The 23,164-nt window shown below is 42.9% G+C and overlaps 2 protein-coding genes across 6 annotated transcripts in view; one reads left to right on the forward strand and one right to left on the reverse strand.

Moving 5' to 3' along the window:
* Window positions 1–9,777, forward strand: part of KIT (KIT proto-oncogene, receptor tyrosine kinase) — an 85,637-nt gene extending 75,860 nt beyond the window's left edge. For all 4 annotated transcript variants that reach the window (XM_019928160.3, XM_019928162.3, XM_019928161.3 and 1 more), the window contains exons 15-21: window positions 185–276; window positions 808–935; window positions 2,010–2,132; window positions 5,599–5,710; window positions 5,825–5,924; window positions 6,273–6,378; window positions 7,503–9,777. In XM_019928160.3, coding sequence (XP_019783719.1) covers window positions 185–276; window positions 808–935; window positions 2,010–2,132; window positions 5,599–5,710; window positions 5,825–5,924; window positions 6,273–6,378; window positions 7,503–7,631 — 790 coding nt within the window. In that variant the 3' untranslated portion in view covers window positions 7,632–9,777. The remainder of the gene's footprint in view (window positions 1–184; window positions 277–807; window positions 936–2,009; window positions 2,133–5,598; window positions 5,711–5,824; window positions 5,925–6,272; window positions 6,379–7,502) is intronic.
* Window positions 9,778–12,740: 2,963 nt separating this feature from the next.
* Window positions 12,741–16,184, reverse strand: LOC101323276 (transcription factor E2F6). 2 transcript variants are annotated; one of them, XM_033857035.2, is made up of 2 exons: window positions 15,086–16,184; window positions 12,741–14,184 (listed from the first exon to the last, which is right to left on the reverse strand). In XM_033857035.2, exons 1-2 carry the CDS (start codon window positions 15,926–15,928, stop codon window positions 14,140–14,142), a joined length of 888 nt encoding a protein of 295 aa, XP_033712926.1. In that variant the 5' UTR covers window positions 15,929–16,184; the 3' UTR covers window positions 12,741–14,139. The 2 variants fall into 2 exon arrangements, with proteins under 2 accessions (XP_033712926.1, XP_033712928.1); XM_033857037.2 differs by lacking the exon at window positions 12,741–14,184 and having other exon boundaries at window positions 14,960–16,184.
* Between the last annotated feature and the right edge of the window lie 6,980 nt (window positions 16,185–23,164).

A 23,164-nucleotide genomic window follows, 5' to 3' on the forward strand; every position in this document is an offset into this window, starting at 1 on the left:
GAATATTAAAAACTCGTATCTTACTGAACAAGATTTTCCTTATTGAAACTTGGCAATGCTTTCTTTAAATAAAAGCAGCCTCTTATGTTCAAAAAGGGATGGGGAGATAGAGCCTGGCCCTTGTGTGCTCCCCCATTTCCCATTTTATTTAATCATGATTTGATGCATGTTTCATCTCTCCCAGTGGTGATAGTACTAATGAGTACATGGACATGAAACCCGGAGTTTCTTATGTTGTACCAACCAAGGCAGACAAAAGGAGATCTTCGAGAATAGGTGGGTACCTATCAAGCAATAAAAACAACTTCATTGACAGAGGGTTTGTCATACCACTGTGGAATCTAACACCATTCCTGTAGTGACCGGTTCTCCTTTAGGATAGGATCCAATGGCCTAGGATCCATTGCCACGGGATCCAGTGGCAATGCCAGTGGTCAATGGCAGTTAAGGGTTGCAAGTGGATATTTGGGGTCAGAGCGTGTGTTATTGTATCTGAGCATTTTACTGCATATATGATAACATGCATATCAAAATATATCAAATACATATTTTGCATATAAAAAATATGAGACTTTTGTATTCATCCACTGTTCTTGTTCCCTGAAGATTTTGTAACTTAGCCCAGGATTGGGAATATTAGCTTTGTGATTCAGTACCTACCTGTCCTTAACATTGGGGAGGTGATTTGCCTGCAAGTTCAACATCAGTTCCTTGATTACCAGCCCTTGGAGGTATTGTTGTCACTGTCTTTTACTGTCCTTACTTGAAGGTTTTAATTGCTAGGAAAATCCCTTCTCCTCCTACCAGGTTCATACATAGAAAGAGACGTGACTCCTGCCATCATGGAAGATGATGAGTTGGCCCTAGACCTGGAGGACTTGCTGAGCTTTTCTTACCAGGTGGCAAAGGGCATGGCATTCCTCGCCTCGAAGAATGTAAGTGAGGGTGATTCTCAGAAGAGTCCTCTCCTTGCCCCCATGGCCCCCAAGGGGCATTTTAGAGCCATAGTTAGAAGGCAGAGTGTCATTTGAAATGTGGTAACCAAAAGCAGAGGAAATACAGTTTCTTCATGTTCTAACTGCTGTCTCTTTGGAATTCATGTTCTCATTTGTAAGCTTTAAAGTGCAAGCTTGTCTAAATAAGCTTTCTATGAATATATTTTTTATATGCAATGAATTCATTTAAAACTTGGCTTTTAGGATATAGGAGCTGCTCTTAGAAAATAAAGAGAGAATTATTTGATCAGCCAAAGGAGGGGGTACCTCATGTAGTTGCAGTGCTCGGTGAAGCATATACTTGGGTCTTTTTGAAGTTAGACCTCAAATATTGCATGTATGGTTTACAAAGTGCAGGGGAGTAAGGAATCAAGAGAGAGCGATAAACATTTGATCAGAAGGTTGGGGGTGGGAAGAGAATGATGGAACCAAAACAAGGAACATGGTCTCCGGAAGGGTGAGAGGAATTCCTTAGGAAATGGGACAAGCAGAATAGAATGAGGTTACAGAACCTACCCTTAAGTTATCATTGGTGACATTTCCAAACAATTACCAAACTCAAAGAGGATATAGGATGGCTGAGATAAAGAGCCTCTTCCCTTTGTCCTTAGGAGGTATCAGATTGAAGTTGTAGACATTTTAGAAACTCTTTAAAAGGACATTCAAAGAGAAGCATGTAAAATGAGTTTTCCGTTTAAAAAAATGATGGGACTATTTATAATGTATTTTCCTATGAATGAAAGTAGTCCTAAGGAAAAAAAGAAGCATTTATTCAAGTTGGTTTTGAAAGTGATTATAGTAATTAAGGTCCTAACAATGTGAAACACAAATTTGAACATCATTCAAAGTGTAATCTAGATATTTATTTTTGGTGCACTGAATAGTTTAAACGTAAAGCAAAAGTATTGGCACTGTATGACATGAGCAGCATTCTAGTATTAAACATAGCTTTCACTCTTTAAAAGTTTAAAATAAATGTAAATGGTTTTCTTTTGTCTCCCACTCTCCTAATAGTGTATTCACAGAGACCTGGCAGCCAGAAATATCCTCCTTACTCATGGTCGAATCACAAAGATTTGTGATTTTGGTCTAGCCAGAGACATCAAGAATGATTCTAATTATGTGGTCAAAGGAAATGTGAGTACCCACTCTCTCTTGACAGTCCAGTGAAGGATTTTTGTTTCAAGTTTTCTTAAGTATTGCTTTTTAGGATTTTCATAATGCAAATCCTACCTTTGCGGTACCATGCATTTTAGCAGTCAAATTAAGTGTACTTTAGCAAAATTCCGATAATAGAATTCCTAATTCTAATTGTGTAATTATGGAGCATGTGAAGGAAACAGAAATAGCCTTAATTTTCATTATAGCCTGAGAATAGCAATGAACTTGATTTTGTTCAAGTGAAACAAATGTGGACCTGAAGGTCACAGCAGGAGAATTTTATTTTGAGATTGACATGCTATGTGAAAAAGATAATGTTAAGTCTAAGATAATGTTCAGAGTTAGGTATATAGAATGTTGAATCTTATAATCAAGAGCTTATTAAAGACATTCATAAGGAATAATTGGCTTACGGAACATAGTGATTTTATTTCAAAGTGCTTTCATTGCCAGTTTTCATTGTATCATCAGGACAAACCCTTGGCATTAGAATGCAAGTCTTCACATTTTAAAAGTTGGAGAAACTAAAAACAGTGTATTTTCGTGATATTTGTCTGAGATGACACGGGTCAGTAGAGGCTGAAACCGGAGCCTATGATTTCCTGAGGAATATCCCATTAGTATGGGAAGCGAATAGTCTTGAACATATATTCTTCTGTATCTATTTTCCCAGGCCCATACCTATGGTCCAGAGCTGTTCCTGGAGGTAGCTCTTGTGTGCCTTATAATGATGTAATATTTCCTTCTCCATCACTATGGCATCTCTGTGGGTGGGCTGTACTAGACTTGTTGCTTTGCAGAAATGTTCCTGGATTTACTTCCTGATGATAGCATGCGTTTCTAGTAACTCCCTAAGGCTAGGAGTGTTAATAACACCAAGTCCTCTCCGTCCTGGTACACTATTGGAAGGAAGAATGAAAGGTGGTTCTCTATCCAGGCCTTTGAGTATTGACAGAAGGCTACTGGGTTCTGGACCCAGTCTTGCTGAGTTCGAACCTGGTTCTATCATTTAGTGGTTGTGTGATATTTGGCAAGGATTACCCCAGCACCTCTGAACCTTCGTTTTTCTCCTTTTGGTAATAATACTGTCACCTGCCTCGTGAAGTTGTTGTGAGGATTAAATGAGTTAATATACATAGTAGGGTATTTAGAATAGTGCCAGGCACACTGTGGCTAATACTTATATGAGGCACTTATTATTATGGCTAGATGTCTTATTTAGAATCTAAGTAATCATGACAGTGGTTATGCTGCAGCTTCTTAATAGCCCATTCTTGGCTCGTGACCTTAGTTGGAATTAACAAGGATGGGTCAGGTGGTTAGGTCCCACCAGGCTTCAGATTGTGGACTCCAGCTAAGCCAGTTCTACTAACCAGTCACAGATATCACCCTTCACCAGGCTACTGGGTAAGGAGACCTAATGGGACAAAATTAAAAGCAGGGAAACTCACACAACATGTTATTGGCCCCAAATTTACATCATAGTCATTTGAGACCTCCTCGTTGTGTCAGTTTCTCTGAAAGTTCTTCACACACGTTCTTGGTCGTTTTTGTGCTGTGGCCCCTATCATAGTCTGGTGACAGCTGTGGATCCCTTGTCAGAACACTGTTTTAAATGCATAAAATACATAGGATACTGAGAAAAGCCATTAAATGGAAATGAAGTTATTAAAATATTAAAAAGTACCTCTGTGATATTCATTACACGTGCTTCTTTGTTACACAGAATAACATGTTCTAACTGTGGGTCTAACAACTACTGTAATGTCTAAGTGATGAATATAAAACTGTAATGTGAAGGTATCTATGTTACTGTTGGTGACAAAGTCACAGGCACTGCTAAGACCTGGTGCTTTATTGCCTGAATTTATAATTTAAGGAAATGCTCAACTTTAGTTAGTCAACACAAGAATGTAATTTTTTCCCTTCCAAGTTCACAAGCTCCTGAATTCAAGACACATTGTAAATCTCAGGTTAAGGGCCTCTATAAGAGTTTTAGCATAAAATCTGGGAGGGGATACTGGAAAGCATTTTTTTTTCCTACTGACTAAAATAACTTTAAGACCAGAAAAAATTGTCTTCCCAGTTTTCAATCCTAAATGGATTAAGCGAAGGATTGATTTAGCTTTTTACGGTAAATTAAGATCCAGGAATTCAGAAATGTCTCTAAGAGGACTAGTCACGGAAAGTTTGGCTCGAGGTTAGCAGGAGGAGTTCAGGATGTGAAGTTCGGCCATTGAATTTCAACCCCAAATCTGCCACTCACCACATTGGAATAGTCATAGTCAGCATATCCGCTACTCTCTATCACGTGCTTGCTTGTACAGGGCAAGTTTTCAGACGCTAGTGAGTCAGCAGTACCCAGCTAAGCACTGGTACCCATATTATCTCATTTAACCCCCAAGACAACTCATGGAATCTGAAGTATTATTTTTGCTTTACAGAAGAATATCCTGAGGCTTAATTATAGATGCATAAGTGACTTTCCCACTGTATTAGTAAGGGATAGTTCTGGTTGCATATGACAGAACACCCCCAAAAAAGTAAAACAAATATAGGAGTAGCAGGCCGGGCCTGGTATGGAGGTTCCATGATGTACTAGGGGGAGCGAATTCCTCCACCTTTGTTTCTTTTTTTTTTTTTTTTACCATCCTTGGTGTAGCCCTTATCTTCATGGTCCATGATATGGCCATGAGCGAGCCAGCCAACACATCCAGAAGAGACAAGAAGGAAAAGGCCACAGGGCACATGCCAGCTTCATTTTAAGGAAGTTCTCCTAAAGCTGTCACACAACACTTATATACCTTAGTGGCCAAAACTGAGCCACATGGCTGCACGCAGCTGGGAAGGAGCTGGGCCATGCAGTCCTTACCGTGGGAGGCCAGGTTTCTATCAAGGGAAGAGGGTAAATAACATTCAGTGGTAACTAACCTCTGTGTTACACAAGGCCAGTGGTGGAGCCAGGGTTAGAACCCATGTATCTGTGTCTGACTGTCTGTGCTCCTATCCACCACACTGTACAGACTCAATGTCCCCATCTTGAAAATGGGGATAGTATACAGTTGAACAATGCAGGGACGAATCTCAGTATAAATTAGAGCCAGCCCTCCGTATCCACGGTTCCTCTGCATTCTTGGATTCGACTCACCGCAGACCGTGTAGAATTTATTATTGAGACATATTCATGTGTAAGTGGACCCATGCAGTTCAAACCCTCGTTGTTCAAGGGTCAGCTGTACTTGTGATCCACCTATTTCAGAGGCAGTCGGGGTCATCTGAGGTTATGTGGGTGGAAGGCCTTCGTGAGATGCCCGTCAAGTTCTCACCTCCACCTCTCAGCAGAAGCAACATTTATAGGAATATATTCTGTTCCGTTTTTTTTTTGTTTTTTTTTTTGAGCTTCATAATTAACATTGTTGACTCTGTTATGCTTCCATTGCAGGCTCGGCTACCTGTGAAGTGGATGGCACCAGAGAGCATTTTCAACTGTGTGTACACGTTTGAAAGTGATGTCTGGTCCTATGGGATTTTTCTGTGGGAGCTGTTCTCTTTAGGTAAAACGAGCCTTGCCAAAGCCTCCTTGATCAGACTTAGAGCATCTTCTTTAAGGTGTTGTCAGCGTCCTGCTTGCGTATTGTTACACTGATTGCAAACTGTTTGTGCCTCAGGAAGCAGCCCCTACCCTGGAATGCCAGTCGATTCTAAATTCTACAAGATGATCAAGGAAGGTTTCCGAATGCTCAGCCCTGAGCACGCACCTGCGGAAATGTAAGGGCCCGGACATTCTTCCTTCAGATAATGTTTCCCCTTTTATTTTCCTTTTTAAAGACAAGCTCAGATGTTGAGGGTTTTCACTAGCACAGTTTAAAATGTCGCTTGGTTCCTTTTTTATGACATCTTGGTCAAAGGTCGTTTCTGTAGCTGATTTTCATAATTCTTGTCACCAAATATACAGAAAGTTTGGCAGCATCTCATAGACACAGTTTTATTTTATGCCCATGTCATTCACTATGTCCAGTTGCGTAGCCCTGGAATTATTTTTGAAATTGCTGCATGGCATACACCTGAGGACCAGTTAAGGGCATTGAGGAGTGATAAATGGCCCTCATTTTGCAGGTATGACATCATGAAGACTTGCTGGGATGCTGATCCCCTGAAAAGGCCGACATTTAAGCAGATTGTGCAGCTGATTGAGAAGCAGATTTCAGAGAGCACCAATCACGTGAGTACACTCTAGCCGGGCAAAGGACCTCTGCTCTCTTGGTTCCAAGCGTGTCCTTCTCAGGCTCTGGGGGTGAGGACTAAGCTACCCACCCCTTCTCTCCTTGGCTTGGGCTGTAAATTGGGCTTTGGGTAGGAAAGTAAAGCAATGGAAACAGTTTCTTTTTACCCAACCCCTCCATTCTGGGCCAAGGGCTATGAAATAAGGAGGTGAAAGAGTAGAGGGCTTGGCACTCAGAAGTGTGGACATAGATGTTTCCATAAGGACTTGCCACATTTCCTCTTCCACCCCAAGTGCTGGTCATGGGGTCGGCATGCGCTCTGCCTCACGTGTCAGGCTATTCAGCCTTTGGAGGGTTGGGGTGATGTGCACTAGAATAAAATCAGAGAAAAGACAGCTTGTTGCTGCAGTAAAATAAACCTTCTGCTCAAGAAAGCATAGCCAGAATGTGGCAGATAGCTGTCATGGCCACAAGCCATAGAGAATGAAGACGTTGTTTGAAGTTGGGAGATCCCTCCCAGTGATTTGAGGAGGGGGGAAATCAAAACTCAAATCCATCATTTGTTTGGCTTTTAAGGAAGAATGAGTGATCCTTACTTTGACTCAGATTTTTTTTAACCTGCTTTTTTTCTGGTTTGTGTGTTTAGAACTGTCTTTTCTTCAGCATATACCACTGATACTTTTGGGTTGAAGCTTGCTCTTCCGGGTGTCAAAGCACATTTTGAATTAAACAGCATTTCACACCCAAGAGCCCGGTTCTCAATGGAAGACCCCCGGAAGGACCACCGGTTTCTTAGTGACTGACATCGGCCTTTGGATTGGAGTTGGCTGTAGAGATTTATACACCTTTTATAAAAGTTAGATCATTCTCTTTCCCAGATGTGTCCCAGCAGAAAAGCACATTTTGCACCATCACTTCTTAGGTAGTCAGACCTTGGGGAAAATGAGGGATAGAACAAAGCTTGTCTTTGGTCAATATGATTTGGTTCTTGGCTGTAAGGTCTTGTAAACCTTCTGGCTTTAGGAGTCTTCATGAGTTGTGATTCTGAGGCTGCAGACGTGCCCCTTTGTTGCTGTGCTCGTTATGGGGGCTGGTGTATTAACTGCGGACTTGTTTTCCTCAGATTTATTCCAACTTAGCGAACTGCAGCCCCCATCGGGAGACCCCCTCGGTGGACCGTTCCGTGCGGATCAACTCGGTGGGCAGCAGCACATCCTCCACGCAGCCTCTGCTTGTCCACGAAGACGTCTGAAACAGAATGCACATCTGGGGGTCGGTGTTGGGGGGCTCCCCGACAAGAACGGCCCCCATTCTTTTGGTTTTCATAATGGTTATTTTGTTTTCCTTCGACTCGAATCCTCCTCCAGGGTAATGGACACCCCACTGTACTCCTGTCTTTATGAGCATACTTTAGTGGCCGATGATTTCTGTCATCCGCTACCATTGAGCTGCATATGTTCCCAATAGCAAGCTAGCCCCCGTTAACGGAATAACTTCAGACTTGGAGAAAGGGTGGGTGGGATGGGCTATAGACACCCTGAGTCCTTCCCAGGGCTTCTCCAATTTCTGCCTGAAAAGTATAGTTGATAGTTTATTTGAATACATGGCAGTAGTCACCTTCATTCCTCATAACCATCCGTAATGATACGATGATGCGGCAGGATTAGAAACCGAAAGCTCATCCCTTGATGTGGAAAATAGAATGTTATTCAAAGGGCAGAAGCCTATGAGTATCTGGGCTCAAGAAATCTAGAATTTCATGCTGGGAGTGAGACGTAGGCCTTGGAAAAATGCTTTCCAGGCACGAATAAAGACTGCTGGGTGTGAGCCTTTGTGGTCCTGACCTGTTTTCTAAATAGAGTTCACAATTAGGGAGCTGAATTGGAGAGAAGGCCTCCCCAGCCTGCATTTTGTATATACTCATCTGTAAATTGTACAGATTCACATATTTGAGGGGGGAAACCCACACGATGTAGTTTCTGGATACGATTCTGGCTTGAGTCTGCTGTGTGTAGGGATAGCTGAAGAGCCAGACAAGTTTGAAGGAAACCGTTAGTGCTTTTTTTTTTTTCTTTTTTAAAGAAAACACATAATTGCCAAGCACAGTCTTAACAGAGATCTCCTTTGTAGCCGATGAACTTGCTCTAGAGATTGTCCAGAACAAGCTGACCGGCTTCAGAATGGCATTGTGTTCAGTGGATTTGATGCCGTTTGAAAAAGTGACCGATTTACTGCATGACTCCGGCAGAAGTGACAAAACAGTACTGTCTCAGTTGGATTCTTCTGTAGCCGGAAATAAACTTCAGATTCAGCCTCCATCACAGACATGTCCTAGACACTGGGCCAGTATCTATATAAGTATGTATGTGTGCGTGCGCGCGTGTGTATGCTTGTAGACAAATATTTTGGAAGTAGTCTTGCCTTGAGCCCAAGAGGGTCCTTCAGTACCCAAGAAGTCGCTTGGCTTTCTTCAGCACAGCTCTTGTTCCACTCCACCTAGCTGTGTAGAGAAGCTTACCAAAGCTTACATAGAGGCATATAGGAAGTGCAGTGCTTAAGGACCTGTTGATTTGCAATCCACCTGCACTTAAGGCACTCTGTTATTTATACTCAACATACTCTACCTGTTCCTTAGACCTTATTAATGCTACTTTCCCACTGAAACAGATTTAAATTTTACACTTTAGGCTGTAGCCTGGATATTACTGTTAGAGTTTACCTTTTTTTTTCCTACCCAACTGGAAGAGATCCATGGGTACATGGCAAGGTTTGTGTGTTGTCTCGTGAGATTCAGGTATGCTGCCCTCACGGTTTTCTCCTCCTAGGTCTCTTAGCTTTCATTTAGAGAACTGTGGCCATTTATCTGGAAGTAACCATTTGCACTGGAGTTCTATGCTCTCGCACCTTTCCAAAGGTAACAGGTTGGGGCGTTTTGTTGTCACGTAAGAAGTTGTCGCTGTTTGCCATACTTTGAAAATTTCCTTTGTGTTTCTATTGACTTTGATTATAGTAAGAAAAATGGTTGTTAATTGTAGATGTCTAGGTACTTCAGGGGCACTTCACTGAGAGTTTTGTCTTGGATATTCTTGAAAGTTTATATTTTTATAATTTTTTTCTTTTTTTTTTTACATCCCATGTTTCTTTGGCAGTGGCTTAATGTTTGAAATTATTTTGTGGCTTTTTTTGGTAAATATTGAAATGTAGCAATAATGTCTTTTGAATATTCCCAAGCCCATGAGTCCTTGAAAATATTTTTTATATATACAGTAAGTAACTTTATGTGTAAATATGTAAGCGGTGCAAGTTTAAAGGATGTTGATGTTCTACGTTTTTTCTCTGATATGTTGTCCAATTGTTCACAGTTCTGAAGAATTCTAATAAAAGTGTAAATATATAAATCAAGTGGAATTTTTAATTATTTCAGACTCAGGGAAATTAAACTTGAAAGTGTTAAAGTGCATTCACCCTGACATTAGAATGGTTTGTACCTAGGATGCGTAAGATACACGCGAGGCTACCAGATTGCTAGGATTCATATACTTAAAGATTCAACAGACATCTGTTAAGAATTTGTATGTGCTGTATTTTCTCATTGTCTCTCTACAGCCCAAGGTCTCCATTTAAATTGAGAAATAAATGTAGAACACATTGAGATGACTGCACAGTGCTGTGATGATTATTAGGTTGACTCATGTGAAATGACCATCCTGGTTGGCAGCAATTTTATGTGGTTCAATCTAATATAACTGGCATGTTTCTTCCTAAAAGAGATTGTCTAAAAATTAATATGAACAGTAAAGTAATTCACAAGGTTGACATGAGGAATCCCAAGAACGTGGTTTGTATTCTTGTTGGCTTGGATTTTTAACATCCCTTCTGACATGTCCATGTTCCACCCTTTCATCTTCATTCTCACTTGCTTCTGGAACAAAATGAAGTTCTATCACTTGCTTGGAGGGAGGTGACTTGTGCCTTTTAATTTGGTACTGTCCTTTGGCTGGAGCAACCTTTGTGATCAGCAGGGACTGTCCAGACCATTGGAACCTGCATAGAGCCTGAGTGTTACTCCAGCTTAAAACAAAGAATCACCCCGAACCACAAAATCCTATTAAAAATGAGTTAAGCACACAAAACACCATCAGTTTTATTTTCTTTTTTGACATGGCATCTACATCTGCAGAAGTAACTCCTGGAAGGAGAGGGAAAAGGGGTGAACGGTGAACTGTAATGAAGAAGAATCCTTTTAAAATCAGGAGGGAATGGTGTGGCCAGAAACATCAATAATCAATGAAAAACAGACCCACAACTCAGTCAAGCGTTTTTCCATTATATTATTACTGACAGGAATGAATGCTAATTGACCACAAAACAAAGAAATCCTTTATGAATGGTTTCATTGTCATTTAGACTTTCTCATGTGTGTGTAATCAAGAGTTAGAAGCAATCCCTGGCCCTTATATTATTAATGTAGCTGTCACCTTCACTGGTCCAGCTTTTAATCACAAAGTAGATGCTTGGTGTCCAGTCTCTCACTGGGTTCAAAGGTGCCAGCCTTGTCTCGACCCCTTATTGCTCTGTGACATTGGGCAGATGAACTCCTGAAATCTCATTTTCCAAAACCGTGGTAACTGCCTCAATGTACTAAAATGAAGCTGTCAGACCACCTTGTTCATATGCCTATTACATAAATAGCATTCAAAAATGGTGACTTTTGGGCTTCCCTGGTGGCGCAGTGGTTGAGAGTCCGCCTGCCGATGCAGGGGACACGGGTTCGTGCCCCGGTCCGGGAAGATCCCACATGCCGCAGAGCGGCTGGGCCCTTGAGCCATGGCCGCTGAGCCTGCGCGTCCGGAGTCTGTGCTCTGCAGCGGGAGAGGCCACGACAGTGAGAGGCCCGCGTACCGCAAAAATATAAAAATAAAAAAATGGTGACCTTTGTCCTGGCTGATGAGGCTCGTTAGGAAGGAAGAAGATGCTCCCGGTTACCCCGCATAGAACTCTATGGTCAAAAATGTGCTTCTACCTGTTGTCTTTCTCTAAAATGCGAACAGTACCATACTAGTTTGCTGGTGAAAATTGACTTTGCTATAGAGATTTCTGTGTTTTATTAAAATCCCAACTTTTTAGCCAGGAATTCAAGGCTCTCTATTCTTGCTCCAGCCTTCTCTCCACGCTTCTCTCATGTTACCCTCGACTCATAAATATGCCCCACTCTTCTGCTTCCATCCATTCTGACTTTATGTTGTTGTCTCTTCTCTCCCAACAAGCCCCCCACCCTTCAAGACCAGGGAAATAAACTCAATTGGAAGTTGCCTTTGAATCCCCATGACATTTGGTACCCATCATTTTTATTGCTCTTATCAATCTATTCTGCCTGGTACTGTAATTATTTTGATTTTTTGTGTTATCTGCTCCCCACCGATACTACAGTCAGTGTTAAAATTAATTAACATAAAATACCTATATGTGGTGGGTCACTAGTTTCTCTGGTTATCATTCACTTGTTAAAATTAGACACTCCAGAGGTTAAATTGCTCACGAGTTTGCAGGAGGTAAAGACTTGCCCAAGTTTGCTTAGTGGTATGTGAAGTCTCTGCACCTCCGTGGCGGCAAGTACCTGGTCTTCCCATGCTGGCATCGAAGTCTCAGCTTTCTCCAGGAAGCCTGTACTTCGCAATTGGAGGTAGCCTAAGGAGAGACTTACCCGTAACCCTTAAATGATCACTACGTTTCATTGTGCCGATTTCAGAGCACTCTTTTCAATTATTTCATTATTTAGAATAGTACCTGGTCTGTAGCAGACACTCAATACTTGTTGAATGAATGAAGTTTTATGCTTCTCCTTGGAACTTGCCCCCTGGCCTGCCCTCACTGGTTCTCCTCCTCTCTGTTTTCCTCCATCACCCCTTCAAAGGTCAGAGTTGCACAGAGTCTGGCCCTTCATGTCTTTTCATCTGACATCTCCCATCAAGCCCTAGTCTGTTTCATCTCATCCCTGGGATGTGGCCATCACCTACAAACAGACGATTCCAATTCTGTCTCTAACATTTCTCCCCTTGTATATACTAGTGTTGCCAGATAAAACAGAGGACACCCAGTTAAATGTCCCATACAATACTGGCGACACATAGATGCTAAAGATGTATTTGTTGTTTATCTGAAACTCAAATTTAACTGGGTGTCCTGTATTTTGTTTGCTAAATCTAATAACCCTTGTCTAGATTTTGGGAATATTCAAGGTCCAGCATGTGGAAGAAATGAAGAGTTAAAGTGATTGTAAAACACAGAGGAGGAACTTTATTTTAGTGAAGGTCTGTAGGTGGGAAATCTTGTTTTTGCTGTCTAAATTACTTCACCGTCATTCTTTTTTTTTTTTTTTTTTTTTTTTTTTTTTTTTTTTCTGTTCAAGTTTTATATTTATAACAAACATAATAATAACGAAAACATTTGAAATATTACAAGAATTACCAAAAGGTGACACAGAGACATGAAATGAGCAAACGCTACTGGGAAAATAGCGCCTACAGACTTGCTGGACACAGGATGGCCACAAACCTTCAATTTTTAAAAATCACAGCATCTGCGAAGCACGATAAAATGAGGTACGCCTGTACGCACAGAGAGATGGGTAGTGATGTTCAGGGCAGAGTGGGGGAGGAAGAACCCTGGACGCTAGTTCTGGGGATGCGTACCTTAGCAGCTGTAGAAAGAAGAAACCAACACCAGCAGTGGGAGTGACAGGAGAGAGATTCATTTATGCAACACGTCTACAGTTCACAAAGGACTTTCGTTTACATGATCTCATTTTACTCTCAGAGCAATTTGCAAAGTAGAACATTTGTCACATTTCACAAGTAAGGAACTGCTGCTTAGAAACGATGCTATCACCTGTGGCCCTGCTTTCTTTGTTGGTTTTCGGGGCACCGCCTTCTTTAGCTGTTTATTTTCCCTTCCTCTCATTATTCCTTCTCAGGAAAAGCCTTTTCTTCTGTATTTCCCCTTAAAATAAATGTTAACGGGCCTCCCCCTCTTCTGCTGTACCCTCTCATTAGGTGACCTCACCCACTCTCATGTTTAGCATCACATATGACCGACAGCTGCCAAATCTACAAGGCAGAGCCTGGACCTCTGCACGGAGCACCTGATCTCTACATGCCCCTTCTGCTGAACTCTCGGGTTCACCACACGCGCCCAGGAGGAGCAGCACGGCAAGCAGTCCCGGGCCGACACAGGCAGCCGGCACGGTCTGTGAGGAGGGGAGAGGCTGGAGCTCAGCAGAGGGACAGGGCCGCAAAAGCCGCTGGCGCTCAGAGGCGTGCCAGTCCTCAACGCTCAGCATTATTTTTCAGTATTTTGATTGTTGATTCCTATGCCAACTCTTTACACATGGTCTTAATTTCACGTTGCTTCAATTCTTTCTTTGAAAGTAAGAGAAGTTTAAAATATGAATTTGAACGACACAAAACCCTTGTACGTTATATAAGCCAAGGATTTGTAGTCTAATTTGACCATTCACTCACTCACTCACTCACTCACTCACTGATTTGTTCAAACATATACTGAGCACTTTTTATGTGCTAGGCGTGGTGCCAGTCGCTGGGTTTAACAATGATTAAGACAAAGCCCCTCAAGGAGCTCACAGTCTAATGGTAAACTACTGAGTAAACTGAGGCACAGAGTGGTAAATGACTTACCCATGAGGTAGAAATAGCTAGGTACTTGGAAACGTGGGACTGGAGCTGAAGAGAGGGCAGGTACCACTAACTCATCGTAAGTAAAAGATCCCCTTTGATTGAAGAGCAAGGCTGCATACAGAAACATACATAAACCCTGCTTGCAAGGAAGGTTAAAATACTTCCCAATTCTCATCATGATTGAATTCATGTCTTGCAAGGAATTAAGCCATGACCTGATGGCATCTGTACACTCGCCCCTAAAGCTTGGCGCATGCCACCAGTCTGTTCAGACACAATGACTCTGTAGGGAGCTTAAAGTCCAATTTTAGCGCTGGGAACCATACTGAAATACCTTCATTAAATCCATGAACTTTAAATGTATAGCATATTTATGATACTTCTACATGTAGAAGTTTGGGAAAAACTCTCCTCTAACCCTCATCCAGAGGATTCTAATAAGTTATAGATACCACAGAAATTAGAGAATATGTCTGTTACTTTCCATATATACATCATTTTGGCTGTACAAAGGTGAAAAGTTTCGCTTCGACGTACTTCATAAGTGATCTAAACATTATACAAATATATACAAAGACATCATGTCCAGATGCGTGCGTACACCCATCCACTGCAGACATGAACCCGTGTAAGGCAATTTCTTTTGTGATAATGACACATGATTCACGCAGCAAAGGGCAAAAAGGTCCACTGAGAACAGTCCATCCAGCCTGCCTGTCTGCTTCAGTGATACTCTGGGTGATTTAGTAATTTCAGTAGGCAAAATGTCTATTTCACTGACAAAAAGCAGTGAATAATTATAAAAAGAGTTGTTTCCAAATGAAGAAACCGTAATTATCCAGTAATCTAAGTAGTGAACTACTTGAAGGTACTCCTGGCCTTACTGCTGCTACTGAGAAAATGTCTGGGATGATTTATTGCTCTGAGAATCACATCTAATGCATAATTCATCCACACAGGATGTCCCCAAAAGACTCAATGCACGAATCCTCAAATGCCATCAATTGCTCACTTCAAGCAGTTCTTCACTTTGCTGTGGAGGGTTTTCTTCTTTCTCAGGGGCGGGCTGCTCTGGATGTCTGCTTTCAGATGAAGAGGCGCCGACACCGTCCGACACGTTACTGCTTGGGTGGCTCTGCTCCACTTCACACAGATAAACATCGATAGGCCCCTGAGTGCTCCTGATATGGACCGTGATAGAGTCTTCTCTGGGCGCTGGAACATCCAACCTGGTTTCTGCCGGAGCCTTAACTGCAATTACAATCTGTTCATGGAAGGCTTGAATGCTATGAATATCTTGATACGTCACATATGCTAGTCTTTCATTTTCTTTGTCGTCTGTTAACTTGAACAGCTGCTGAGCACAATCCTTAATTAACTCATCCAGAGCGTCCTCCATCGCCGATAAATCAGAAAGTTCTTCCTGCAGCTTCTTCTGTTGGGGCACTGCTCCAAAATTGCTCAGATCAGACCCTATCCATCGAATATGGTTCTTAGACTTCTTTTCAACCAGATCAATTCCATCCAGAACATTGGTGATGTCATACACTCTTCGTTTTCGTACGCCTAGTTTTGTTGCAACCTTGTTTAAGTCAAGAATACCCCCAGGAGCAGATCTGACAAGATCCATAAATTTTCGAGTTAAATAAACCAGTGACACATCAAAACGAGGTCTCTTCACTTTTAGAGCTTTTCTCATGGACACATATTGTACATTATCTTCTAAATTAATCCTTATTTTTGATGGCAGCAGGCCCTCCACGTTGATGGGGTCTCGGCAGCGGCGCCGCACCGTCTCCTCCGCCGGGTCCACGAGCAGGCTGGGCAGCTTCCGCGCCGGCCGCTGCTGACTCATGCTGCCCAGCCGGCCGCCTCTCGCCTCGCACCCCGCGAGCTCTCCCGCCTTCTCCCGCTCGGGTCGGGCGCCGCCCCCGACCCGCCGGGTCCCGGGGGCCAAGCACGAACTGGACTCCTGGCCTGCCCGGAGGCGCCGCCTGGCTAGGCCGGCCCTCGGACGGGCGCGCAGCTGCCCCACGACCCCGGGAGCTGGAACGCGGGCGGGAGGAGAGCAGGGTGACCCACGGCTCTCAGGACGCCAGGCCCGCCATCTTCCCGCATCCACCGTCATTCTTGAAAGATATATTCACTGGATATAAAACTCAAGGTTGGCAACTTCAGCATGCTTATTTCCATGCTTTCTTCTGGTTTCCATTGTTGTTGAGAAGCCAGGTCAGTCTATTGTTCTTTTGAAGATCGTTATCTTTTTTTCTTTACTGCTTCTAACATTCTGTCTTTGGTTTCACTATTATATATCTAAGCTCGAATTTCTTTCTATTTATCTTATTCGAGATTCTTTGGACTCTGAATCTATGCATTGGTGTTTTTTACTGATGCTGGCAAATCCTTAGCCCTTTTAAAATTGCCTCTGCCCATCCTGTTTCAGTTCTCCATGTAGGATTCCAATTCATTGCATCTTAGAGCCCCTCACTCTGCCCTCCATGTCTCTTAATCTTTCATATTTTCCTTCTTTTTGTCTTCCTATGCTGCATGCAAGGTAATTTCTGTTCTTCCTGTCATCTGAATCCCCCTTCAGCGCCTGCCTAGGGAGACTTTTTTTTTTAGCACCTTTATTGAGGTATAATTAACATACCATGAAATCCACTCATTGTAAGTGTACAATTCAGTGATTTTATTAAATTTATAGAGCTGTGCAACCATCCCCATGATACAGTTTTAGAACATTATCCCAAAATTTTACCTCATGCTTGTTTGCAGTTAATGAGTATTCAAATAATTTAAATGAATTAATTTTCAATAATTCTTGCCTTGCTCACAGCACACGCACGCAGTCATTTATGTCTCTGGGATCTTTCTAGATTAGATGTTTCGGTCATATAAATAACAGTGACAATTGATAGGTTGCCTTGTTTGGGTATTATCGGTGATGATGATGCCAATGGTGATGAAGATAATGATGGCTACCAGTTGTTGAACGCCTACTCTTTACCTGGACCTACATCGGATGTTGTATGACTGTTAGCATCACTGATGCCATCTTGGGCCCACACAGTTCCTCCTGTTCTTCCACTGTCCCTACCCAGGATTATGCTGTGCGGTAAATCACTTCTTTATTGTTAAGGGCTTTGTAGTTAATAGATATCGTTTACTAATCATTACAACCAGGTGGCCTCTATGCTCTGGTAGTCTCCAAACCATGATGAAATCCTTTGTTGATGTATTCCCGGCGCCCGTGAGACTACTTACCCATTCATAAATCTTGACTTAGGAATGCACTCCCAAGCACGTACCCCCATACCCTAGGTTATCTATAAAAGTATCCCAGTGGCCCCTCGGCAGTGTGGAGTGCAGCTGCAAATGCTTCTAGATCATTGTCTGCCCAGTCCACCCCGTGAGTAAGCTACCCTATGATAAACTGATCCGTTGATTAAATCGAGCTGCCTGCCTCATTTTTCGGTCTCAAGACAATTTCTCATTTCGATGGGCATTTTTTGTTCTCCCTGTCCTCCAACAGATGTTTTACACATTTTACCTTATTTAAGCTTCAGAATAACACTAGGAGGTAGGTGTGATTTATCTCCGTCTCAAGGTGAGAAAACTGCCTCGCCCTAAACCTCACAGCCATGAGCAGCGGAGTTGAGAGGCAAGCTCTAGTTTGTTTGATCTCTGAATCCGAATCACTATAAACTAGTTGGTGTATAGGCAAGCTCCTTATGGTCTTTCTCTGGGTTCTGGATGATGTTTTAGCCATTTCAGTTCCCCTTCAAAAATACAAGAAAATGTAGAGAAAGCAAATCAACCATTTTGCTCCCTATTACCAGCTCCTTTAAATGTTGGTGAGAATGGTGGTTGAAGTCGAAGTTAATGTGAGGCTCCAGGATCATCTGTTGATTTCCCAGGTTCATGATCTGCCCCCTCCCTTATGCACCATGGGACCTTCCTCATATCCTTCAAGAACATTTTTGCCTTTATATTTCAAAGAACAGTCTTGTTCATTCGAGCCTTGTGAGAAAAACAAAATGTTGGGTTTGCAGAAGGGGCTGGGGTCTGAAGTGCAGAGAGAGGCATTGGAGAAAGGGCAAATCAAGAATTGCAGATCAGTGAGCGTGTAGGTGAACATACCACCTTGCCTTTGCTTCAACAGTTGTTATTGTTGCTCATAAATTAAGCTGTCGCCCATATGTCTCCTTCACTGTTGATTCCACTTTTGTTGGTTAAATGCAGCTTTTATGATGTGGGTTCGACTGAGGGGTTTAACCTCACAAGGGCTAGGTCCTCAGGGTAAAGGCTCCTAATTGAAATAAATGTTCTCAAGTGGCTCGTCTAGATGTCTCCGTCCGTGGTTGGCTTTGAACTGTGTATGCTTTTTCAGGCATATCAGCAGGACCCTGGTGTATTTTGTGAGACTGACTTTTTCTTTGTGGTCTGTGGCTTAGCAGCTGCTCTTGTTCTATAGGTAATGAAGAATGAGGACAGGCAAGCACTCTTGTCGTGGTTGCTTGTCTCAGAATGTATTCTAGGGCAGCTGAAAACACTTGTGTTGACACAACAGGTTCCTGGGCCTAAAGGCCAAACAGCCCTTAAATGGCATCATTTGCCGCTAATCAGGGTACGCTTTATCCTTGGGGAGTGTGTGGTCTAGAAAACTGGTATGGGTAAACTGACTTTCTCCACTGCTTATATCCAAATATTCCAGTTGACTAGGATGTGAAAACAGTTTTCATTGGGTGAGCTAATCAATCAACAACTACTTGGAGCGACTGTTGGGAAGGATACAGGGACCTCAAACAGGTTGAGTGAAAAAGAATGCTGCTGTTGATTAGTTATGTCTGCCTAGACATTGGTATGGGGAATGCAGTATATGTGCTAACCCATACAGCATCCTTATATAGCTCTAATTATGTTCTAAGCGCTTTACGTACATTAACTAATCTGATCCTCACAACGACCCTATGTAATATTTTATAGATGGGGAAACAAAGGCATAGAGAGATAAAGTAGCTTGACCAAGCTCATTAGCTAGTAAATTGCCAAAGCAGGATTTGAATCCAGGGAGTCTAGCATCAGAGTTTAGGTTCTGAACCACTGTGTCACACTGCCTCTATTGTCCTATTATAATCAAGTCAGACTACCTGGGTTAGCCTCACTCAATAAAAGCTTCACATTTTTTCCTGGCATCACATACAAGAAGGGGTCTTCTCCACCATGATACTTACTTACTGGACTTTGTGGGTCTCTATGGCCCTTCCCTCCTCCCAGGATGACCAGGACTTAGATATCTGACCTTGCAAAACGAGATGGCTTTTTTAAACAGACAGTGAAGGCGGAAGTCCCCAGGTGCACACAGCATGTGTGGGTGACAACCACAGGTCCAGGTAAACCCAGGTCTCTGAAATGAATAATGTCTAAAGGTGACAGGAAAAGTTGAAGATAATTGTACCATGGAATGTATTCCAAGCCCGTCACTTGCCCTACCCATGCCTCTATTTACCACTCAGGTGAGCCTTTTTCCTTTCACATAACCAATTATCAAGCACTAGGCACTTAACTTGCATTATTTCATCTTATCCTCGCAACAGCCCTAGGAGGTAGGACTTCATCTGCATTACACAAGTGAGGAAACTAAGACTCAGGGAGTGTAAGCAAATTTTGTTTGACTCCAAAGTCCTTCTCAATGGAATCAGAAATTTACAATTTCTTTTGCTTGGGTCGCTGCTGAATCCCCAGTTAAATGGAAATCCCAGTAAGCAAAACATTCAGTGGCAATGGGGTCCCAGGGGCCCACCTGGCAGGCTCTTACCCTCCCTTTCCCACAGCAAGCCCCCAGACTCTCTAGTCCATCACAGACCACATTTGGGAAACCCCTGAAAGTTCCCTGCAGTCTAGCAGCTTAAAAATCCCGTCCCAACTCTGGACTGGCCGACGATGTCTCCTCCTGCTGGAAGATTTCCTGTCCAAGGGCACTTGGGGAGCATTTCCCAGCCATTAAACAGAGACTCCTCTTTTGACTCAACAGAAAGATACTGGAGGAAGTACACCTTCCTTGTCTGCAAGTTTTCCAGTCTTCTGCAGCACAAAGGCTGTTGTTTTCAAATTAACTGTTACTCTCTCTTAGGTAATCGATGTTAACTTTGATATGGTTCCTTCATAACTTTCTATTTCATACAAATATATCTCTACCTCTATCATCTGTCTGTCTCTCATCTCTCTCTCTGTATATATATTTCTTGTTCTTTAAAGGAATGGGATTATATATTCTGCAACTTATGTTTTTAATTTCCACTGTATCATGATTATCACTCCAGATCACTACATGTAAATGAAACTTATAATTTCGCATTGCATGGACATACCAAAAGCCTGGCATTTTCAGGTAAGAAACGTCACATTAGCTACTGGAAGTTTAAGACCTTATATTTGGGGCCCACTTCTAACAAATGTAGAGGTGGGAAGGCATTTGTTTGTTTGGGTTAAAAGCAGAGTCAGGGGGAAGTATGTGATAATAGATTTTAGTCCGTTTATTAGATAAAGGTAATCCACATGTGAAGGCCTAGAGCAGTGCCAGGTAAGGTGCATGTGCTCATTAAAGGTTAATTAAATCTGAAAGTATAATATCCTTCAGTAAGTAAAAAAGGGCTGAGAAAGTAGAAGGTATATTAGTGTGCCTGGATTGATTTTTATTCAGTGAATTTTAAAAGGAAGATTATTAGCTTTTCTCAGATGTCTAAAGGAAATTGGAAGAGAAGGAGTTATTTTCCAATTACACATATGCATCTACAGTTCATTTGCCTATGATTAAAATAAAGCCAGACTGGAGCTTCCCTGGTGGCACACTGGTTGTGAGTCCGCCTGCCGATGTAGGGGACACGGGTTCGTGCCCCGGTCCGGGAAGGTCCCACGTGCCGCGAAGCAGCTGGGCCCGTGAGCCATGGCCGCTGAGCCTGCGCGTCCGGAGCCTGTGCTCCTCAGCGGGAGAGGCCACAACAGTGAGAGGTCCGCGTACCGCAAAAAAATAAATAAAGCCAGACCACACCAGGGTTACATTAGATATTCACTGCTCAGACAACAATGGGCTATCACTTTCTCTTTGAACTGTTCTCCAATGATTCTAAGTCCCCTATCCCCAAGAATGTCAGTCCTTACCCCTGTCTGGGCTGATTAGTAAAGCTTTAGCCCACTTTTAACCGACGATGAAAACAACTGTATGCCAGGTACTTTCAGGCCGTATAACCTCCAACTCCCTGACATTCTGAATCCATCAAAATCCTAGTTGATGGAAACAGTGCTTATGCACAATTGTCTGAAGAATAATCAGTTCATCTCTCCTCCCCTAGGAAATGCAAGTTCTATCCATGAACATAAGAATGTTATGTGCATGGACGAGACTATATCGTACCATTGCCAAATTACACTTTGGGATATTCCATCAGCTTCCACCTTAGATTAAGGAAATTGTAAAAAGAACATTATTGTGATTAATGTTTGGCGTTTGGAGTTGAGAAGACCTGAATGTTAATCCCAGCTCTGCCATTTATTAGCTCTAAGACTTCAGGTGAGTCATGTAATTTCTCTGAGCCTCGGTTGCCTCATTTATTATATAGAAATAAGAACAGCTCCTAGCTCACTGGCTGTTTGTAGAATTAAATGAGATAATCCAGGTTAAGTGTTGGCAGGACAGTACTCAATTCATGGTCTTCCTGGAGCACCTGGAGGGCCTGGCTTTCCATTTCCTCCACCCTGTGGGTCTCAGACAGTCTCCCCACATACGTCCCCAGCCTCCCTGGCAGGTCCCCGCTTGCCTCCCCACCCTTTCAGGAAAAACCTAGCATAATGCCTTCTATGAATCTAGGCTTTAAAAAAGGAAGGCTCCAAAAGGGAGGGGATGTTTTCTTCCAGCAGCTTCTGCCCGTCACACAAATTAACCTTCTAACGAATTATACTGCCGCATCTGAAAATAGAGTTTTTTGACCTGTCAAGTGTTTTGCAAGTGCACAGAATATAACTCAGGGCTTCACTATCTGTCTAACCCGTCTGTCGGCTGGTCCCAACCAGCAGCAGCACATCAGTTGTGGGCCCTGCCAGCCACATGCTCGATAGTACACGGCACCGTCCCCATCATTGTTTTTAGTGGACTTGTATTGATTACAAAAGAAGCAGGACATAATGGAGGAAACCTCTTCAGATCTGTCGAATCCCAATCCCACCAAAGGCTGCTCGGCACCCAGGTGCCTTCTGCTGGGTCGTTTAAACTCTGTGTTTGTGGGGGGGCGGGGGGGGGTTGGACTCACCATCTTTGAAATGAGATGGTCACAATGTATCAGCGATTTCCAAAATACTCAGTAAACAGGAGGATGGGAGTGGGGGGGACTTTGAGTTCCCACCCTTGGTTTAACCAGAACTACCTGACGTTTATCTGGTCCGTATATCTGGTTAGAAGAAAGATGTCTGCTACCCAAAGCAAGGAAAAGGTTGTAAAAACCACTGGCTTGGTTGATCTCTGGGGTCTGTGATTCTGTGAATGCAGCAGCATCTGCTAAGAATGGGCAATGACTTTTCTTTTGTGTGTTGTCCCACCCAGGCCCTCTCTGAGATGTGAGCAAATAACAGGTGCAGCCCCAGCCATGGCTTCAGAACCCAGACACACAATGTCAGGACTGAACCCTCTGGGATGTGCACGGCTTCCTGGGAAACATAAGTTTTGGAAAAGTGCCTCCTAGCCTGGCTTTGGCGATCCGATCGCTCTCCCTTGCTTGCCTCACCCTCATCCGCAATCTTACCTTGGGCTGCGCAGGTTCGAAGTAGATGCATCCGGTCTCAGACAGGCAACTGTCAGCTTTCTCTCTTGGCTACCTTAGCTGCTGCTTTGGCGTTTCCCTACTAGCCAAGTGAAGCCTGCCATTCTAGAACCGGAGGCACTGGCTTCAAAGTCACAGCAGGTGATATTAATTAATCAATAATTGACCCCCCCCCCAATTATCCAACAAACATTTTCCGAGGACCTCCCCCGTAGGAGGCTCAGGACTGGGTGCCAGGCATACAGGGATAAACAAAGCGTGGGCATCCCTGGTGGCGC

This window comes from Tursiops truncatus, chromosome 5 (genome assembly GCF_011762595.2).
Source record: "Tursiops truncatus isolate mTurTru1 chromosome 5, mTurTru1.mat.Y, whole genome shotgun sequence".
NCBI lineage: Eukaryota > Metazoa > Chordata > Mammalia > Artiodactyla > Delphinidae > Tursiops > Tursiops truncatus.